This window comes from Gasterosteus aculeatus, chromosome 13 (genome assembly GCF_964276395.1).
Source record: "Gasterosteus aculeatus chromosome 13, fGasAcu3.hap1.1, whole genome shotgun sequence".
NCBI lineage: Eukaryota > Metazoa > Chordata > Actinopteri > Perciformes > Gasterosteidae > Gasterosteus > Gasterosteus aculeatus.
In genome coordinates, this window is record NC_135701.1 from 3,868,696 (window position 1) to 3,888,384 (window position 19,689).

Genomic DNA, 19,689 nt, shown 5'->3' on the forward strand with positions numbered 1-19,689 from the left:
TGTCATTATTACCCCATTCTGAAGAATCTGAATCTTTCACAACACCTGCAACCTCTAATGTAGCAACCTCGACTGCCAAATCAGCATTTTAGTGAGACTACCTGTGCCAAATTATTGCGTGGGTTCAAATTTAACTCCAAAGAAATAAAGCAATGGTAAAGACCCTCTGGGCACCGCTGTACCCGACCCCCATCATTAGACCGGCACAGACTTTGTCTCTGCATGCAGAGGAAAAAAAGGAAAACGTTTCCTAATTCAAGGAAAGAAAAAGTAGGAAAAAAAAAATCGCTGCTTCTTTGACGGGCAACTTGAGTGGCTGTGAGCTCGGTATATAAATCCAGCACAAGTTTGTTGGTCTCACAGAAGCGAGTTGCGCAGAGAACGTGGAGACACCCCACCGGAAGAAGACGCCATGTTGACACACAGACACAACGGTAAGCTTCGATTCTGCGCTTGGCTGAAATAGCCGAAACCTGCTGGCTCATAGAAAAACTTATATCGTGGTGTTTTGGTGATGCAGCACTTTCAATAAAAGCCATTCGGGAAATACTGTTGATTGAAAATGAATATATATATATATATATGTATATATATAATGTATTTGTATATAATGTGTATTTCCCTGCCTGTGTTCCAGCCCTCCTCTCAGCAATGGCTGCACTGCTCCTCCTGACCACAACGGGACAATCTGCCGGACCACAGACCACAGGAGATCCCGACCCGGTGACCTCACGTCTGACCACACAGCTCACCAACAGTGAGTCAGCTGTGGCCATTTTCATCTTTACAGGTTCCATCATTGATTTGGTCTATGATTACAGAGCTTTGATTCATTATTTATATTATTTTAAAGGTTTGATTAAACATTTGTCATTGTAAATGAGGGGCACAACGGTGCTGCAGAGCCTCTTCTCAGGTGTTTATTTCCTGGTTCTCCGGCTCCATCCTCGCATGTATAGGTCACATGCATGTTCGCTTAAGAGAAAAAACACCAAACATAATTTATAATGATTTATTTCATTATAAAGAATTTCAGCTTTTCTGTTAATTGATTCATTTTGCTCAGTTGATTGGCACAAATGGGCCCCATACGTTGCGTTAGGAAGTGCCAGTCTATAACGAGGCTACTCTCTCTCTCTCTTGCTCTCCCTCTGCAGGCAGCACGGAGGAACCTCGGGCTCTGCTCTTGTCCAAGGCCTGCAGAACTGAAGATAAAGACTTCTGCAAAAACGGTGGCGTGTGCATGTACCCCCAAGACAGCGACAAGCCCTCTTGCATGTGAGTGTCTCACACAGGCTATAGGCTCACTGTTTATCCTGAATGTGTTTTAGGTATGACGAGTGCAGAGACACTCAGCCAGCCGCACGTCCTCGCGCGCATGTTGGGTCCTGTTCACCTTTTGGAATGTGCTCACTTATTTGTCTGCAGCTGCCAGTCGTCGTACAGCGGGAAGCGCTGCATGTTTATCATCGGACGCACTCAAACTCGGATTGAGTGGGAGAAACTGATTGGCATCGGTTTTGGGGTATCCATGCTCATCCTGGTCCTGGCCTTCATCATTTACTGCCTCGCTTCTAAGAGGTGAATATCATATCCGTAGAGCAGTGGGAGAAATATAGTATCATATTGTTTTGTTACCAAGAATACGTTCTCATTCATATGATGATGTTTTCATCTGCAGGTGTATAAAATCGGCACCGCTCAAACAAATCAGCCCCGCCTGAGTCGTCGTCGTGACCCCCTGTACCCCATCATCATCATCATCATCATCGTTATGAAACAGAAATATTACTATTTATTGTATTACAGAAATTAACTTATTGACAGTGCACAATTTATTTTACCTTTTGTAATTTATGAAAAATGAACGCGTCATTGAATGTTTTGTAGGTTAAAGTTGTATCTATACACACACACTGAATTATTAAATTGTTGCTTAAGGAGATGGATATTTTGTCTAAGCATATTCTTTGTTATAGTTGTGTTTTGGAATATAAAATGTAAAACAATAGCAATGGATCCCGAGACGAGCTACACCCTTCATTTAATCCTAAAACACAAATTTGCTGATTTAGATTAAAACATGTAAAACAGCTGTATTCCAGATACCAAACAGTACACATAGACATGAAATGGGTGTTCAGAGGGAGAATTGTGTATTTTGATTAGCCAATACAACGTGTTAAAGTTAATAATGAAGATACTTAAAGTCAGTTTAAAAAAATGGAAAATAAAACACAGACAAAGGATGTAACATCCAACAACTAGAACCAGTGAACATATGTGTGGAAGGAATTGTTTTTATTTTCTATTCAATGTCTTGTACTATCTGGAACCTGAGATATAAAGTTTGAAATAAAGAAAATGGGTAAAAATGCAATGGAAATGAATGTTTCTAACACAATATGTGTAAACCCTCACCAGTATACCCAGCACCAGTAATCTCAGTTTAAACGATAAGCTTGTACAGAAACTCATTTCAATACTTCATTTAATATAAATACTTATATTTGAGAAGTCCATTGTCTTTATATACTTACTAATGAACTATCTTTGAATGACAGAGTTTTGAATATATACATACTTATTTGTAGGTAGACTATAGATTGATATTTGGAAAGTATGCATTTGGTGCATACTGCACTCGGGTTACATTTTAAAGTACTTTTACTGATTTATTTCATTTTACACTCCACCGCTTAGTCTGAAATATTGTGCTGTTGTTGTTTACTGCTCTTCATTTGTCTCTCAGCTGTTTTTATTGGCTAATAAATTCAGATTTCTGAAACAAAACAGTTTATTGTATTGAATGCATTGTAACAGGTTACCAGAAAATAACTAGCAGAATATAAATTATCTCCACCGGCAAACGACTAATATGCTCATTGCATGTTTTTGCTTCAATAAATATGAACACGTTACACATGATAGCCACAGGGTTTCTTTTTGGTGATATTTTTAACTTGAAGGTACTAAACACTTGGTGGCCTTTGGAGCGTCCCCCATGGCCGAAAAATCAGAAACACAGCGTGCTTTACATATCAATTTAAAGAATTAAAGGGTTGCGAGGAAGCGGCTGGTCCTCTGTGATGTACTGGTTGACGTGGTGCCTTCAGGGCCTGTTCGTGCGAAATGGTGTAAATTACAAAGGTGTGTGTCACCAGCACGCAGGAAGGCGCCTATTGGTCCACAGCTCGTCTGCGTGCTCGGAGAGGAGTCGACCTGCCTCCTTGTCATCCATTGTTATTATTTTTGTTATCATTTTGACAGCACCGTGACCACCGAGCCTCCTCCAGTCAGCGCCCCGTCAGTCGGCTCTGAACATGGGGACCCGCAGCGCGTCCGCGCGCCTCTCGCTCCTCGGTGAGTTCCGTTTGCTTTCTACCGGTGCGCGTTCATGCAGTTTAACATACTTATTGTGCACTTTCATGTCAATGTACCCGGCAGTCAAGTAAGTAACGTGAGTACAGAGTAACGCAGCGTGTCGCATGGTAATGCTACTTTTCACACGTTCAGTGTGTGTATTTAGCTCGTGGTACTTATTTACTTCAATACTTATACTCGAGTACTGTGGCCCCGCCCCTTTTCTTAGGATCTTCCAGTGTTGGAAGAAGTATTCTCAGATATAAAGTAATAGCAGTCTATATACCAATACTGTGTAACATCTAAAGGCCCTGTATTTCTGAGGTCCTATTCAGAAAAACAATCGAATCATAATACAGCGTGCTATTGTGTTAAATCTATTATCTGGAAAATTGCCATCATGTTATTTTATTCTCTCTTAAATTTCAGAGTGATATGTTGTTCTTTCAACACTACATTTTACTGAAGTTACAAGTCCTACCAAACATCAGCTGATCAAACGTGAAGCAATGTTACAAATTAAAACATCCCAATGTGTCTCTGAGGGTTTAACATTGGTATATTGAATGATGAATGATATTGAATGAAATTATTGCACTAATAAATATAGGCCATGGGTAGAGAGGGTCACCGGGAACCTCAAGGTTGGTGGTTCGAGCCCGGCTGCTCCATGTCCCATGTTGAAGTGTCCTTGAGCAAGACACCTAACCCCTAATTGCTCCCTGGGCAGAAATGTAAAAAGCCATGGGTTGAAAATGTAATGTAAGTCGCTTTGGTGAAAGCGACTTACATGGACCCTGACATACATCAGGGTCCATGAGGCCGGGTAATGATTACTTTTTTGATGCTTTAGAACGTTTATGCAATTTATGGGAAATTCTGGATGTAAGACTTTCTCTTTATGTTGGAGTCTTTTATTTCAATCATTTCTAACCAGCCACGTTAAAATGCTGCTAAACTCGAATAAAAGAATCTGTAGTTATCATTTCTTAAAACTTTGACAATAATTTATTATTGATGCAATTTTACTGCATCGGTTTGAATTCAGCATCATTCGATGTTCAAATAAAACCCCATAATTTAAACACATTTTAAATATATTTTGTGAAAATCATGAGGTTTTTCTTTCGTATTCAAATGTCTTCTTCTATCACTTGAATTAGATGAGTCAGTTATTTGCAGGACATGAGGCCGTTTCTTCACTTCACACGAGTAATTCCAGGATTGAGTTTTTGGAGTCGGGGGGAAGGAATTCCTGTGACGTACGTAGGCGCCGAGCTCAGTGCCCGAGGGGGGCCAAGAGACGCATGGCTTCGTTAAATCCGTCATCCGCTTGTTCCTCACCTTCCTTCTCTTCTCTCTAAAGTGCCACGTAACACACAGAGGCAGCAGTGCACTTTCTGCTGTAATGAAATAATTAGGTTTTTAATAATGATGCATCAATGCAGGTTGAGCTTGTTTAGATGCTTTACAGTTTGGTGGTTTATTCGCTGAGGGCGTTCCCAACCTAAGGGTCGGGCCCCACGAAAGGGTCACGAAATAAATCTGAGATGTTTAATAGAAGAGGAAAAAAGATTGGAAATCTCTGCTGCACATATTTCTATTCATGTGTTGGACTTTTCTCTGCATTAGTTTTCTAATGAGAGCAGGCTGGTCTCATCCATCATCTGTTGCTATACCCACCAAAAAGACTGCATTTGTACATATCGACCAAATCCACATACTCATGAGCCAGGAAGTATAAGGACCACATGCGGGCGATAAGTACAACAAGTACATGTCACATAACTTGACTAATGCAGTGGGTATTTCGACCAAGTTAACATCCATCTTTCCCTCAACCTCACTCAGTATTTCACAATCTTTTATGAATCCGAACCAAGTTGTTTTGTTGCATGAACCTAATTAAGTATTTTACCATATTTCCATTAACCTGGTAACCTAGTAACCATTAACCTAGTAATTACTTTACTATATGTTACGCCAACAAAGTAGAATCTGTTGCTTTACCTATGTATTTCATAAACCTTTCCTCAACTCTTACTAAGTATTTAACAATATTTTCCTAAACCTCAGTATTTTGGTTGACTAATCTTAACAAAGTACTTCACAATCTTTTCCTCAACCCGTTTTCGATGATCTTTTCCTAAACCCATCCAAGTACCGTATTGAGTTTTTTTTATGTAAAGACAGAAGTTCATTTTAGTTTTTTTTCTCATGCTTCTGTTCCTGTCTTTGTTTATTTCCAATCTGCACGCCCACATGAGTTCTAGTTATTAACCGGTTATCCATCACGATAAGCGCATACCTGCACTGACTGAGCCTTTTCCTTCCTTTTTATGTGGGTCATTGAAAGCCCTCCTCACCTTTCCCCTACATGTATTGTATCAACCAGTCAGACGAGAATCCTGTTTACTCGTTAATGTGGGAACTGTTGGAAAAATACAGACGCAATTCTCGTCCAAATGACAGTGAGTAGATGAGGTGGGGTGAGTATCGGGGAACGTTGAGGGAGTGACTAATGGTATGAATGAGCTGATTGGACAGGGATATAATTAATGAGACAGAAGCGTCTTTGTTTGGCTCACATGCACTATGTACTTTACACACTCAGCCATGTCAGAGACACCCCACGGCCAGGTGGAGTGCTCGCTCAGAAAACACTGGGAAAATATCGTCTGTAGCCATAACGACAGACTGATGGCCGGGCTTATAGCAAGTAGAACCAGCTCGGTGACCAGCAGACCCGTTTTGCATTGAGCTGCATGTGTTTGTCTCTCTCCAGCCTGCAGGAATGTGGGCGTGTGCAAATGAAGCACATCTTAAAGTTGAGCAGGCTGATACAGGCCCACGTTCTGGTATTTATAACACAAAAACAGTAATCCTATGGTAACAAACTGTAATCTAATATACGGCAACATACCGTATATTACGGTAGGGCACTGTAAATAAAACAGTACGTTACTAGCGTCGACTGCCAGTAAATTGCAGTTAATTCACAGTAAAATTAGTTCAAGTTTACGGTAACATACAGTAATCCATTATACGGTAACATACTGTATTCTATGGCAGTGTACCATAAAAAAACTGCAAATTACTGGCATCCGCTGCCAGTATTTTACTATTAATTGATTGTTAAGTTCACGCCAATTTACTGTAATGAATTTTACGGTAACATAGTGTAAAAACATTTACGGTATTATACCGTAAAGTAACGGTAAATTCCTGGCGTCCTTGCTGCCAGTAAGTTACCGATGATTTACGGTGACATTTTTTAGAGTGTATAATAAACAGGAGCAACAGGGCATGACCTTTCAATTTACGACACACTGGGATTCATGATGTTCATTCTAAGACCTGCGAACAATTCCGCTGTTTAGGAACACGTCATAAATCCCACGTAGACTTTTCTTAGGTAGGAACAAGGACAAATAACTGGTATTGGTGAATGAGCCCCAGTATGATTTGTCTTCGGTTCAATCTACGGGATGTGATGGAGGAAGCGTGGTGTGAGACCTGTCCTTGTGTACACAAGTATTCAATTAGTATATATCTTATTTTCATTCTGCTTCTAATTTACAATCTGTGGTAAAATCCCATGTCACTTTAACCAAGATGTACAAAAAGCGTTTAAGGGCTCTGTCGGTTCAACTGCGGTAATAAACAGCCATGACAGGGCCCTACAGCGGACTTCAATAGAACGATCTCATGACCTTGAATCCAGTGTAATCAATAAGATTGATGTTGTCTTCAACAGGTGTGATGCTGCTCTGGCCGTACGTTCTCCCCCGGAGCGTCTTGTCTAGCCTGCAGGCTGCAGACAGCAGCTCTCCGTCAGCAGGTAGTCCGCAATATATTCCCTGCATTCCTCAACTATGATACATGCGTTCCAAACGCATTATTACAAGTATTGTATTTTATTAAGACAACTGGAAGTGATCTCAGACAGTTTGGGATAATATTCTCCTCATAACAATATGAATATGAAAGAAAACCGGAAACTGGAAAAATACTTGAAAATGTGCGTCATGAGAACTGAAACATACATCACGCTGTGGGATCCAGTCCCTCGAACAGCAGAAAATTAAACAACTCTTTTGATAATAGTTTGAGACACTTTTCAACGTAAATGCATTTGCTGAGTTAATAACAATAATAGTTTGTTGCAGCTCTAATAAAGACTTCCTAAATTTCCTTAAACGGCCCATCCAGTGTCTGAATTCCAGACACAAAACAATGAACAATATATTTACTCTGACGGGATAAAATGTTTGAAATCCAATAGAACACATGTTTTTGCAAATGTTATTTATTTATCACTTTTCAAAACAAAGTTACAAAGGGCTTTGTTCTGGAGAAATATATAAAGCCCTTAAAAAGAAGACGAGATAGTAAAATTAACCCATGTAGGATGGTTTCATTAAGAATTATTTTCATTATGAATGAATCTGCTCGCTATTTTCGTGAATTAATACAAAAGTTTTGTACTTCAAAACATCAGAAGAAGGATCACAGGGAAACATGCCCATCATGATATCTGAGGGCCCCCAACAATGTGATCAAAAGTCCAAAAACATAGAATTAACCCCTACGGAGAAAATCAGTTGAAAGTAAGACCTTGGTGACTCTGGAAGTTTTCGGTTTCCTGTGGAAAACTTTCCCATCTGCTGTCCTGCTCTTTTAGGGCAGGGAGGAGAGCGCCCTCATCTGGTGAAGCGGGCCACACAGATGTGCGACAGCACGTTTGACAGCTACTGCATGAATTCGGGCCAGTGCATGCTCCTGGTGGACATCAACGAACACCACTGCAAGTAAGACCTTGTGTGTGTGTGTGTGTGATTGTGTGAGTGTGCACGCTGGTTTTACTCATCAGGTGTGCGCATGACTCTTTGTCTCTTTGTGTTACAGGTGTGAGAGGGGCTTCTATGGCCCCCGGTGTAGCCAACTGGAGCTGGTGGTTCAGCCATTGGGGGAAGAGCAGATCATTGTCACCATTTTCTGTGTGGTTCTGCTGATTGTGGGTCTGGCCGGACTTCTGTACTTCTTCTACAAATGGTAAGGCTTTAGTTTGAGAAGGAATTCAAGTTTTCTGATGAAGGGTAATAACCAATTAGGGCTGACTGAAAGCCCTTTTATTTATATATATATATATATATATATATATATATATATATATATATATATATATATATATATATATATGTATATATATATATATATATATATATATATATATATATGAGAGAGAGAGAGAGAGATTACAAATTCATTAATTAATCACAGATTTTGAAATTAATTAATTATTAAGCGATTAATCGCGATTAAAAGTTTGTTTTTCGAAAGACTAAATCTTACATGTAATTGTAATCACTTTAGAAAGCGTGTATTTCAGACATTGTTGTTTAATGTTACTTCAAACACAAAACTGTGCACATTTGATAACCTTGGAGGGAGAATTCCACCAGGTGGAACATGTTGAACTAGCGACTCTTCCTTCTGTCCTCGTGCACTTTGCTCTCAACTCTCCATCATTTGACGGCTGTGTTTGAAGTGCCAACAAACTCCCGACATTTAGCCATGACGTTTTCCAAGCCACTGTCTTTTAGGGACACAGTGGTGGTCCACAAGGTAGATGATGGAAATAGCCTAGCCGCTAGTTTAGCATAGCAGTGCGCAACATGGTCCGTTTGCCACTCACCCCCCTTCTGTTTGACACGTGGAGGAAACACTCTGCACAGTTCAAAAAGCTCTCTCCATCTTCAAATAACCTTACCGTCACGGCCTCTCCTGTCTAACTGACTGGGCTAGCGGCGGTTTCATTTCCCGGATTAATTTAACTCCAAAAAAAAAAGTAATCGCATAGATTAACGACAGCCCTAACTGAGATATATATGCGATCCCCCCCTTGATGCACCTCTTATGTTCTTTCCTTTTTCTCTTACAGGTATAAGAAAAACAAATTCCAGAAGCGGCAAGGTTACAAAGGAGTCCAGACAGCTTAGACTGTAACAATCTTTATTAATATTAATATAATATAATAATATATTAATATTCTCCAAACGCTAAGCCCCACACCCTCTCTACGACAATATGTGTTTACAGGATTCACGATGTTACAGTGATTTAGCAGTGGAAACAGAAGTTAAAGTGTCACTAGTACAAAACTTATAACTACAACTACTTCTGGCTCTTCTGACATCAAGATTTCAGAAAGCTCTTTCTTTAAGTTCTGCTGGGTTTCAGATCTTGATCTTTTAAATCTGCCAAAACATTGTAACCCTTCATACAGCACGGTCCTATACTGGTTAAACTTGTATTTATTGTTTGCCTTTTGTAGTTATAATGAGGATATGAAATTGCAATTGTTGTCATTAAACTTGCCACTGAGTTTAACAATTATGTATTTTATTATTTGAAGCTTTGTTTTGTCAGAAAGTATTGTTTTTTTTGATAATCTATTTATTTTGAGTATTAAAGTGTACACTGGTACTCTTGTGTTGGTACTCCTCTGTTAGTGCTACAAAAATGAACTTTATTCCGTTTCATTGACTCTGGTTTCTCTTTATGTGACGTCGTTGTCACAGAGGCGAGTCACATTCTTCCTGCAATGTTGACATTTTTCTTAAATGTAAGAGTAAATATTTCTCTTCTTTTATTTATTTTTGTTCCAAATGATGTTTTTCCAATGGCAATATCAGCTTTCTAATAAAAAAGATATTAAAGTTAATACATTGCTATCAGCAGCCTGTACTGTCCTTCATTTAAATTAAGACTTACAACTCTGTAAAACTTCTCTGAACTTCACAAAATGAGGATTCTTTCTTGTTCATGTACACAAAAGTTTCCAAATCTCGGTTTCTGAGGAACATTATGTATTGGGTTGCATCTTTACTACAGACTCAACATAAAAACTCTCTGAAGACCTCTGAGGACCACAGGAAACAACAGGACGCCTGAAATTGACTAAATGACTAACAGCGAGGTTTGATTGACAGTTGGCTGTGGCTGTGTGGCTGTGTGAGCCAATACCAACGTTAACAGGCACACCTCTAGTTTTCTTTTAAAAAGCGCTGTAAAAAGATCTAGGACGCTCACAGAACTACATGAAATGAAAATGACACGTTAGCCAAAAAAACAGTCAATTGCTTTCATGTGTAATTTTCCTTTTTTTTCCTATTTCCTATTTCCTATTTTTTAAGCGATTAACGGAGAAAGCTTCCAGTCCTCTCCTCTGCTCCAGAGTGGAGTAAACAGCTACTGCCATCAACGAGAGACTATTCCAATGACTGGGGATCCTTCGTAGCTACCAGAAGGTCAAAGTCGCTGCTTATCCAGTGAAACGTCCCAACATGATAGAGTAACATTTTTTACAGACATTGCTAGACGAGGAATCCGTTATCTTGCCTTGACTTTGACTCAAACACCATCATGAGAAAACGTTATTCTGTCCAACACTTCGATAGATTACATTTTGGAACTATTTCAGCTGGCGTGGAGGAAAGATTTTCTATCAGGAGTTCATTTGATTCACTGACCTGTTCATCCATGAGACATAATAATAGAAGCCGGGAAAGTGTTGACTCTATTGCTCCTCAACCTCTGCAAATGTGACAGAAAGTTGTATTTTAAAGGCTTATTGGATGACATTAAAATCACGGGAATCAAAATGACACAATGATTTACTGATGTGACGATGGACGAAAGAATCGGTAATGCTGTAGTGGGTACTGATCCAGCTGTGTCACCGGTATGAATCCTTGGATCCAATTACATCGCAATTGTTAGTATTTAAAGGTTGTATTTTAACGAAAACACGCCACGTCCTTGAATGAACCTTGGCTGAGAATCACATAGATATTTCTATCTAATTTGTGAAAAGCAAGTTATTTCCAAGGATTTATTTTACCACAATTAAAACAAGACAACTATTTGATCGCAAGGTAAAAAGTACACTGAAATAAAGTTATGTTGGTACAGAAAGTCATCGTCTGACCTAATTAATGCTTTGTCCGGTTTCCTGTTAATCTACAACGCCGTTCTGTTCCCTGACCCCTCATTAGAGCTTCAACCGAAGCCAATGGGCCGTTCTCAACACCTGTCCATGTTCTCCAGGCTATATGTGTCACACATAAACGTTAACTCACTTAACGTGAGACATACTTAAAAACACATCAGCATGCGCTTACACACACAAGCACCCACAAATACACCCGCTTAGTGGCTCACATTGGGTTCTATATATGGAGCCTGTGGATAGACGTTCAGGAAACGGTGCGCTAATCTCCATATCCTGCGCTTTCTGTGTAACTGTTGTTACCTAAGTATTGCATAATTAATAGTTGGTCTCTCGTGCAGTGAGTAGCGTGGTTGTAAGAAGCCCCGTTAAGCTGCTTCCCCGTGTGTCATTTAAGAAAACAGAAGAGTGCACGATTTGTAATTGCAGCTCAGGGCGGATTCGTGTTATATTTCCATTGTTATCGTGTAAGCCACGTTAGCATCGTGCTCACAGGGGCCACGATGTGCGCTCGCATTGCAGACGCTCGTGATCCACAGAGGAGGAATTTAACCTCAGTAATCGTTTATGGCGACCAGATGGTCTCCACTTCTCCAGTGAAATATCCCACATTTGTAACACACAATTCTACTAAAATTTGTGCAGACATTCATTTTTCCCAGAAGAGAAAACTGACTTTTACGCCAACTTCATGTCAAAATTGTAATTTTTCCTGTATTGTGGTTTTTGACAGTCCCATCAACCCAAACTGTACTTTGTATTTAAAGGGACAATGTGCAGCATTTATGGGGATCTACTGACAAAAATGTTTCATAATGTTCATGAATTCACAAGTTCATTCAGTTCTTTTAGGTCATTATCAGGAACGCAACAGAGACTGTGAAAGCCATCATCAGATGACACCAATCAAGGTGATCAACCATAAAAGGGCCAATATAGGGAAGGGCTGAGATAAAATACAAGGGGCTCAATGTTGTTTTAATCCTGCCAGCTACTGAGCTTGATGTAGTTTTGAGGCCATTTCATGCCATGTGTGCAGTTGAGTATATGAGTGCGGCCTTGTGTTTGGCGGCTGTGATGAGGCGCTTCTCTCCAGGCATCCGTCAGACTTTCCACACGTTCATGTCGCACATCCCCAACGACATTGCACACAATCCAAACAATTCTATTCCACAGCCGCTGTAAACAAAAGACGTGTCCGAGAGCTTCGGGACGTTGTTGAGATGAGTAGCGAGATACAGAAGTTCTTTGCATTCCACGCAGCTTTTTGTGGGGATTCCCCTGCAGCACCAAGGATGAGACAACTTCAGTGTTCACAAGAACACGACCCAGCACCCCCATGTGGGCCGCGTCCCCATCCGAGCCCCGGGGTCTCCTCTCCTCACATGAGACACTTAAAGAAGCCCTGTTCAGAAACAAAGAGCAGACATGCTGACATGATAGTGACTAGTGAATACACAATATATAATGATATATAATTACAATATGCTGTATATTACAGTCAAATAAATAAAACGTTATTTTTCTTAACACATCGTGAAAACCATTTCTAGAATTTTCTGACCTGATCACCAATTTTATGATCCTTTGTTGATTGTTTTCAATTGACCATCTTTGTACATTGACAATTGCAGCCGTGACTCCTAATTTGTGTGAGTTTATCATTATTAACTCATTTTTTAAATACTTTCTAAAAAACACTGAAAATAAAACACACTAAATGTGTGTGTGTGTGTGGGTGGGTGGGTGGGTGGGTGTGTGCGTGCGTGTGTGTTTGTGTGTGTGTGGGTGGGTGTGTGCGTGCGTGTGTGTGTGTGTGTGTGAGAGTGTGTGTGTGTGTGTGTGTGTGTGAGAGTGTGTGTGTGTGTGTGTGTGTGTATGTGTGGGTGGGTGTGTGCGTGCGTGTGTGTGTGTGTGTGTGTGTGAGAGTGTGTGTGTGTGTGTGTGTGGGGGGGGGGGTGGGTGGGTGGGTGTGTGTGTGTGTGTGTGTGTGTGTGTGGTTGGGTGTATGTTTGTGTGTCACTGATGACTCACATGATTATGGATTAATTCGTGACCATAGAGGGAGACGAGCGGAAGCAATAAACCATTAAAGAAGCAGTGTGGCTTTTAATGGCAATGTTAAAATAAATCAGACTGTTTGGGGTCTCGTAAGCCTTGAAGCCTTGTCATGTGTAACAACGTGAGGTTCAAAATGTGTTACTTTGGAATTTAATCATTAGAACCACACACACACACACACACACACACACACACACACACACACACACACACACACACACACACACACACACACATACACACCCTTCTTTCTCCTTGGAGAGGCAGGCTTTATAAAGGCTGCACCCAGGAGGTAAAGAGAGCAAAGCACCATCTCTGTCAGCTGCACACACACACTCTCCAACACACTCACACTCGCACGCACAGATCAGCGCAGCACTGCCGTACACACAACACTCTTCCTGGGATATGATCTCTCTTGCCATCACCTGTCTCCTGTGCTCCGGTAAGTCTGGACTCGTCCTTGTATTGTGTGCGCAGAGAGTGTGAACCCACGGATGAATGTGAAGCGGTGTGTGAGGAGCCGGACCAAGAGCAGGAAGGGGGGAGGAAGAAATACGAGGACAGGAGAGAGATCGCCAGGTGTTTCTTTTTCATTTGAGTCAGAAGCAAATGCCAAAAGTCTAAATATTTCAAATAGTTCCTTGGACCTTCGGTGTAGTCTTTTTCCTTGTGGTTCTGGCATGGTGGGAACGATGCATTCAGGTACAGCACAGTTCCTGATCTGGATCTGAAATGCAGAAATGGTTCAATTACAGGCAGCAGCAAACAGAAAAGTCTTTAATCTGGATTTAAAGGAGCGGAGGGACGTTCTGGGACTTTGTTCCAGATTTGTGGAGCTGAAAAACTGGACGCTGCTTCTCCATGTTTGGTTCTGACTCTGGGAACAGAAAGTAGACCCGTCCCAGATGACCTGAGGGTTCGTGGCGGTTCATGTGGTATCAGCAGATCAGAAATGTACTTTGGCCCTAAACCATTCAGTGCTTTATAAACCCACAGCAGGGTTTTGAAGTCAGCTGTTTGTGTGACGGGAAGCCAGTGTAACGACCTGAGAACTGGTTTCAGTGCGAGTAGAGTGTCTAACTCTGAGCTCCCCATGTTTAAAGAGGAATTCAGTCAGATGTGAACCTCCACGATTGGAAGGCCAACTGGAAGTAAATAAGCAACTTGATGGTCCCAGTCACCACAGGGTGATGAGTTCACTTGTTTTATTGATGTCCTCCTATATATTATAATCCTCTTTTCGTCCTCCCCAAAACTGTTCATAGACATATAAACCCACAATAAACTGCCTCACATGATGTAAACTTTGGCCCTGATTGCTCCTCGCCGCCCATCCCGCTCATGTCTCAAAGTAGGTTTGACGTGTTGTCTTTGTCTTTGTGTCCTGTTGGCTTTTCAGTCGTCTGCGGTGCGGTTGGTGCTCAGGGATCTGAGGCCACGTTCTCCGGTGAAGTGACCCGAGTGACCGGGGCTCCGGCCTCCGGGGAGAGCCTCCAGAATCTGCTGGGCGACGATGACGAGCCGGAGGTAGACGAGGAGGTTTCAGGAGAGTTCAGCCTTCTTGGTAGGACCATCAACACCTATTTGCTTATTTAATCTGGGGTGAAGCTCATATTGTTGATAACTATTTTTCGATCGATATGACAAAACTGATATTGTGTTTCTAGAGAGTCTCCACTTATTTCAGACTAAATTATGTACAATATTTTGTGCAGCCTATTATGAGAGTGAAATATATCCTGTTTGAATTGGCCGATTGAATTTACAAAGTTTTTAATATGAAAGAGAAGTTAGATAAGTTTTTAAAATCCCTGTAATAAAAGAGGATAAAATCAGGACAAGTTTGTCCAGAACGGCATCTCTGTGAAAGTTAGTCGGATTGCTCATGTGAGGACATCCCGTATGTAACTCACACACATCGTAGCTTTAGCAAGAGGGAAAGTCATAACGCCGTTTACGCATCCTTTAGTTATGATGTATTGTCTTAATACGACATTTATCCGATTCTTACACTTCAAGTTTGACAAAGATATTTGACTGTATTTAATTAAAACATATCAGTAATTTACAGCACAATTCAAACAGGATTTTTAATGTCCGTAACCTAGTTGACTTCCAAATAAAGTCCCATGGTGGTCGACAGGGCCTCGCCTACTCCATACTATGCAAAAAACAGACGCTTCTTTAAGTAGTCACAGGGATGTATGAGGAGCCTCAGTCAGAAAAGTCCCCTTAAGTTTAGACTGAATCGATGTCATAAACCACAGCTGCGGTTTCACCTGACGCTTCTCCTGCCACAGAGTCTCATCCCAGCAAGGATGAGAAGAAGAAAAGGAAAGGCAGAGGCAAGAAGAGGAACAAGCAAAAGAGCAAAAGCACGACACCTCTCGGCCCCGTGCACTCGTTCTACACCAGCGGGCACACGTCGACTCTCAGCACCACCCAGGATCCCTGCACCTCCACCCACCTCAGCTTCTGCATTCACGGTTACTGCAAGTACATCGAGGGCCTGCAGGAGCCCGTGTGCATGTGAGTACGCCGTCCGGTCGCCGCGTCGCTTCAACCCCCTAAAACGGAGGCAAAAGGAGTTTAAACCTCCTTCAATCATTTCGGTTCTACGTCTTACGTCAAATCTCTTCACGCCGACCCTCCACTCTGCAGATGTATGAAGGGTTACGACGGGGCGCGCTGTGGGATCCAGTCCCTCGAGACCATCAAGACCAAGTCGGGCCCGATCAACAACACCGAGCAGGTGCAGACGGTCTTAGTGATCATCGCCGTGGTCCTGTCGATCATCAGCTGCACCGCCATCCTGCTCATGACTTGTGCTCAGTGAGTATCCAGGTGGCTCCAAGCCATTGTGCACACCCGTAGACAACCACGTTACACATAGTCTGAACCGTGCTTAGCTTAAAGGTGATTAGCATTGTAATAGCATTGACTATGAATTTGATCAAATAAGAAGAAGCGGGAGACACAGAGGAAAAACCCATCAAGCCCCAGACACGGAAAAGTAAAATTGAGGAATATTTTAAACAATCATGATGTAATAATGTAAAAATAATTGCTTTACTCCCTAAATCATACCCTCAATGTCCATTCATGTAGGAAAAGGGGATATACTACAGGTGTCCTAACCAGAAGTTGCATTCAGCAACATCATTATACTGTCTGAGCCCTTTTTGTAAAGCATCATGAACCCAAGGCTCAGTTTGCAATCACTGTGTATAACATTTCATTTCAAAATGTGACATATAAACCAGATTACAATATAATCTGGTGTTCCTCGCTTTGAAAAGTGGCAACACTTCTGACAATAAAACAGTGGCTTGGGACGAATCCTCTTATTCTCCTCAGGCATTTTAAATATTTTTTTCAGATTACTGAAGCTTAAGCAAAAATGCATGCAGCCCACAAATCTCCACGTAATGTGAACCACCCATCCTGCCCACTCAGCACATTGACACATATAAGAACAACACGCCCTGACACGCCTGCACTGTGCAGATATTGCTCACCGCCTTCTCAAACTGGACTCAAAGACTTCTACACGTCTCATTTTTACTTTTTTATTGCAGGCTTTTCATTTTCCTCCTACACAGTAAGGTGGAAGGATGTGTTACTCATTCATCTGCCAGGCCTTGTTTAGTATAATTGAGCTCCTTGTCGCTCACTGCAAGCCACAGTTCCTTATCAATATGTTATCAAATTACATTTATTGTCGTAAATGTCATTTATTGAGTGTGGAATGAAGTCAAAGTCCACTGGGCCACAAGAAGGACTTAGCAGGTACTTGAGTGGGGAGGCTGAGAGAAAGTAAAACGTAATTCTCTGAATGTGAAATCTCCAATATAACTTCTGACATAAACATCTGAGTATCGAATGACGACCAAAAGCCTTTCAACTCTGATCGTTTTAATACTCGCATGAACGATAATTGGCTTTTTTTTGCTCATATTGAATATCTTTTGTAGTTACAGGTCACATAAAAACTTCCTGGCATCCTACTTAGGAACAGGGACGGAGCAGGAGAAGCTAAAGAAGCCCACAGGGGACGTTGTGGTGTGAGGACGTCAAGTTACGAGGTAGGTTTCACCAAGGTTTTCACTTTAGTCTTCTGACTAATAATTAATATTACAACAAATCAATTCTGGCAACATGCCATTCATAAATAAATCAATATCCCTAAACTTACATTAACAGCTCAGTTAGTCGTAGTCGTATCCAGTGTAGTCCAGCACATGTCAAATGTCCTTGACAGCTTTGTTGTATGAATGTAACCATTCTTACAGAGAATCATTCTCAAAAACTACTCAGCTCTAAACATTCCAATCTTTGATTTCAGTCAGATTCCAACCATGTAATGTTCGCCTAACTAGCTAGTTAAATACAGTTATCAAATATAATCAAAAAGGAATTGTTTTGAAATCCACCACATCTAAATAATTATTAATCAATAAATTGTTAATCAAATTATACTGTAAAACTGGAGTGAAATAATAAAAATTTCAAATGAAAACCAATGAATGGAGATAATGTGGTGTTAACGCCTTTTCCGCTGTCACGTGGTGACGCTGCATGAAGGTCATGCAATCAGGCGCTCCTCTGTTTCCGGTGGTGTAAAGTTTAGTGATTTATTTCTTATTTATTGTAAGTCTCACTTAAGTCCTCAGAGGGCGGCGTAAGGCCTCTCTGCTCACGAGAGCCTTAAGCCAAACAGGAAAGACTGGGCTCAGAGAGTGACAGAAGATCCCTGTTGTTGTCATTCACCACCGCAGCTCGCGTCCCGCAAACAGGGATCCCCACCGGAGGAATTAGCCGGGATTAGCTCTTGGGACGTCCCGGCCTGTCCCGTCGTAAAGAGAAACCACACGCGTGCCGACGTTCCCTCAACCCTGCGTTTCCCTGAGAGGAGCCACGCCGCTGTCCTGAAAGGCCCATTAGTCTGAATCCCCGTCTGAAAATGTCTCACTGGAGCAAAATCCTTTAAGTCCGACAATCCTGCTGAAGAAAAGGCCCATTGCTCAAAAGACACACACGCATGGCACATGGCTAATTATTATTCAGAGTGATGTCATCAGAGCTTCCCAGTCATGATGTTTTTCTCCTATTATGGCCACGACATGACCCGCCCTACTCTGCCTCTCATTGGCTTACCTAGATATTCTTATCCTAACCCTCACCGATGTAACGTATGCCTCAAATAAACAAGTCTGCCTCACACAAACAATGAAGAATTGCAACAACTGTAAATTAATTTGACCTCACAACAGTACAATTGGGCGTTATATTCTCACATACAAACACACCAACTTCATGATCATAAATTCCTTATACCTATTTTATTAATTTGGTAAATATGAACAAAGGACAACATTGCTACAACAAAGTCAATCGGGATAATGACAAAAAGAAATTTGTCAGAAAATTGGACTGATGATAAACAGTTTGGCTTGATTGTTATTACTTACTTATTTGGTTACTTATTTAGGTTACGCCAAGTGTATAAAGCAAAAATGGTAATAACCAAACCATGGCGAGGGAAGACGTTCAAAGTAGAACGAGCGAGTTAGACGGAAACAAATGCAAACCTATTTCTATTGTTAATTTGTAAGAAGCTTTCTCGATGGCTTACAAAAAATAGTGGTGCTTTTTCGTAATCCGCTCGTGGTTGCTGTCACACTCGTATTGACCTTTGATTGTCCTCCATCTTTCCCCAGCTGGCTGCACCACTCAAAGACGTCTGAGGATCTGAGAAAGTGGCGTGAATGCTTCATTAGATGCTGTGCAAAAAACATAACTTGTTAGAATGTAATTTATTTTGTGTTATTATTTATTGAGTACGTTTGGATATTTGACTATTGCTACACTGTGTTTTTTGGTTTTATTTATATCATTGCTGTTGTTATAGGTCAGAGCGGATGGAATTTGATCACCATTAAAGTGCCTTGGTGTTACGTGAAAGAGTTATTTATTGTTGTGTCTGTTTACATGCCCTTCTGTGGACGTGTTCCTTACCCCTGCCACCCCCTAACGCAAACACCTCGGCCTTTTAACTAAACACAGATGGGAATACCCCTGACGGAAGCTCACTCTGACATCAGGGAGGAATTCAGAGAATCATCAGAACGCAAATAAAGACTTATTAAGACCAACTCCGCTCATCTGCTCCCTTCACTGGTTACCAGTGGCTTCCCAAATGATCATTGAAGACGGTGGAATCTGATGTTTTTTTGCCATTTCTCTTG

At 41.2% G+C, this 19,689-nt stretch overlaps 3 protein-coding genes across 5 annotated transcripts; all 3 read left to right on the forward strand.

Annotated features, from left to right (window-relative positions):
* Positions 1–282: 282 nt before the first annotated feature.
* Positions 283–2,380, forward strand: LOC120830312 (epigen-like). 2 transcript variants are annotated; one of them, XM_078087039.1, is made up of 5 exons: positions 283–434; positions 638–790; positions 1,158–1,278; positions 1,429–1,581; positions 1,682–2,380. In XM_078087039.1, the coding sequence occupies exons 1-5, from the start codon at positions 413–415 to the stop codon at positions 1,722–1,724; spliced, it is 492 nt and encodes a 163-aa protein (XP_077943165.1). In that variant the 5' UTR covers positions 283–412; the 3' UTR covers positions 1,725–2,380. The 2 variants fall into 2 exon arrangements, with proteins under 2 accessions (XP_077943165.1, XP_040050807.2); XM_040194873.2 differs by having other exon boundaries at positions 284–434; positions 638–757.
* Positions 2,381–3,206: 826 nt separating this feature from the next.
* On the forward strand, positions 3,207–10,103 carry LOC120830311 (proepiregulin). Of its 2 annotated transcripts, none has more exons than XM_040194871.2 (5): positions 3,207–3,363; positions 7,121–7,204; positions 8,048–8,174; positions 8,272–8,418; positions 9,308–10,103. In XM_040194871.2, exons 1-5 carry the CDS (start codon positions 3,324–3,326, stop codon positions 9,363–9,365), a joined length of 456 nt encoding a protein of 151 aa, XP_040050805.2. In that variant the 5' UTR covers positions 3,207–3,323; the 3' UTR covers positions 9,366–10,103. The 2 variants fall into 2 exon arrangements, with proteins under 2 accessions (XP_040050805.2, XP_040050806.2); XM_040194872.2 differs by lacking the exon at positions 3,207–3,363 and adding an exon at positions 5,599–5,834.
* Positions 10,104–13,722: 3,619 nt separating this feature from the next.
* Positions 13,723–19,398, forward strand: areg (amphiregulin). Its single transcript, XM_040196810.2, has 6 exons — positions 13,723–13,883; positions 14,841–15,005; positions 15,742–15,970; positions 16,103–16,273; positions 17,416–17,526; positions 19,162–19,398. Exons 1-5 carry the CDS (start codon positions 13,847–13,849, stop codon positions 17,507–17,509), a joined length of 696 nt encoding a protein of 231 aa, XP_040052744.2. The 5' UTR covers positions 13,723–13,846; the 3' UTR covers positions 17,510–17,526; positions 19,162–19,398.
* The last annotated feature ends 291 nt before the right edge of the window (positions 19,399–19,689 follow it).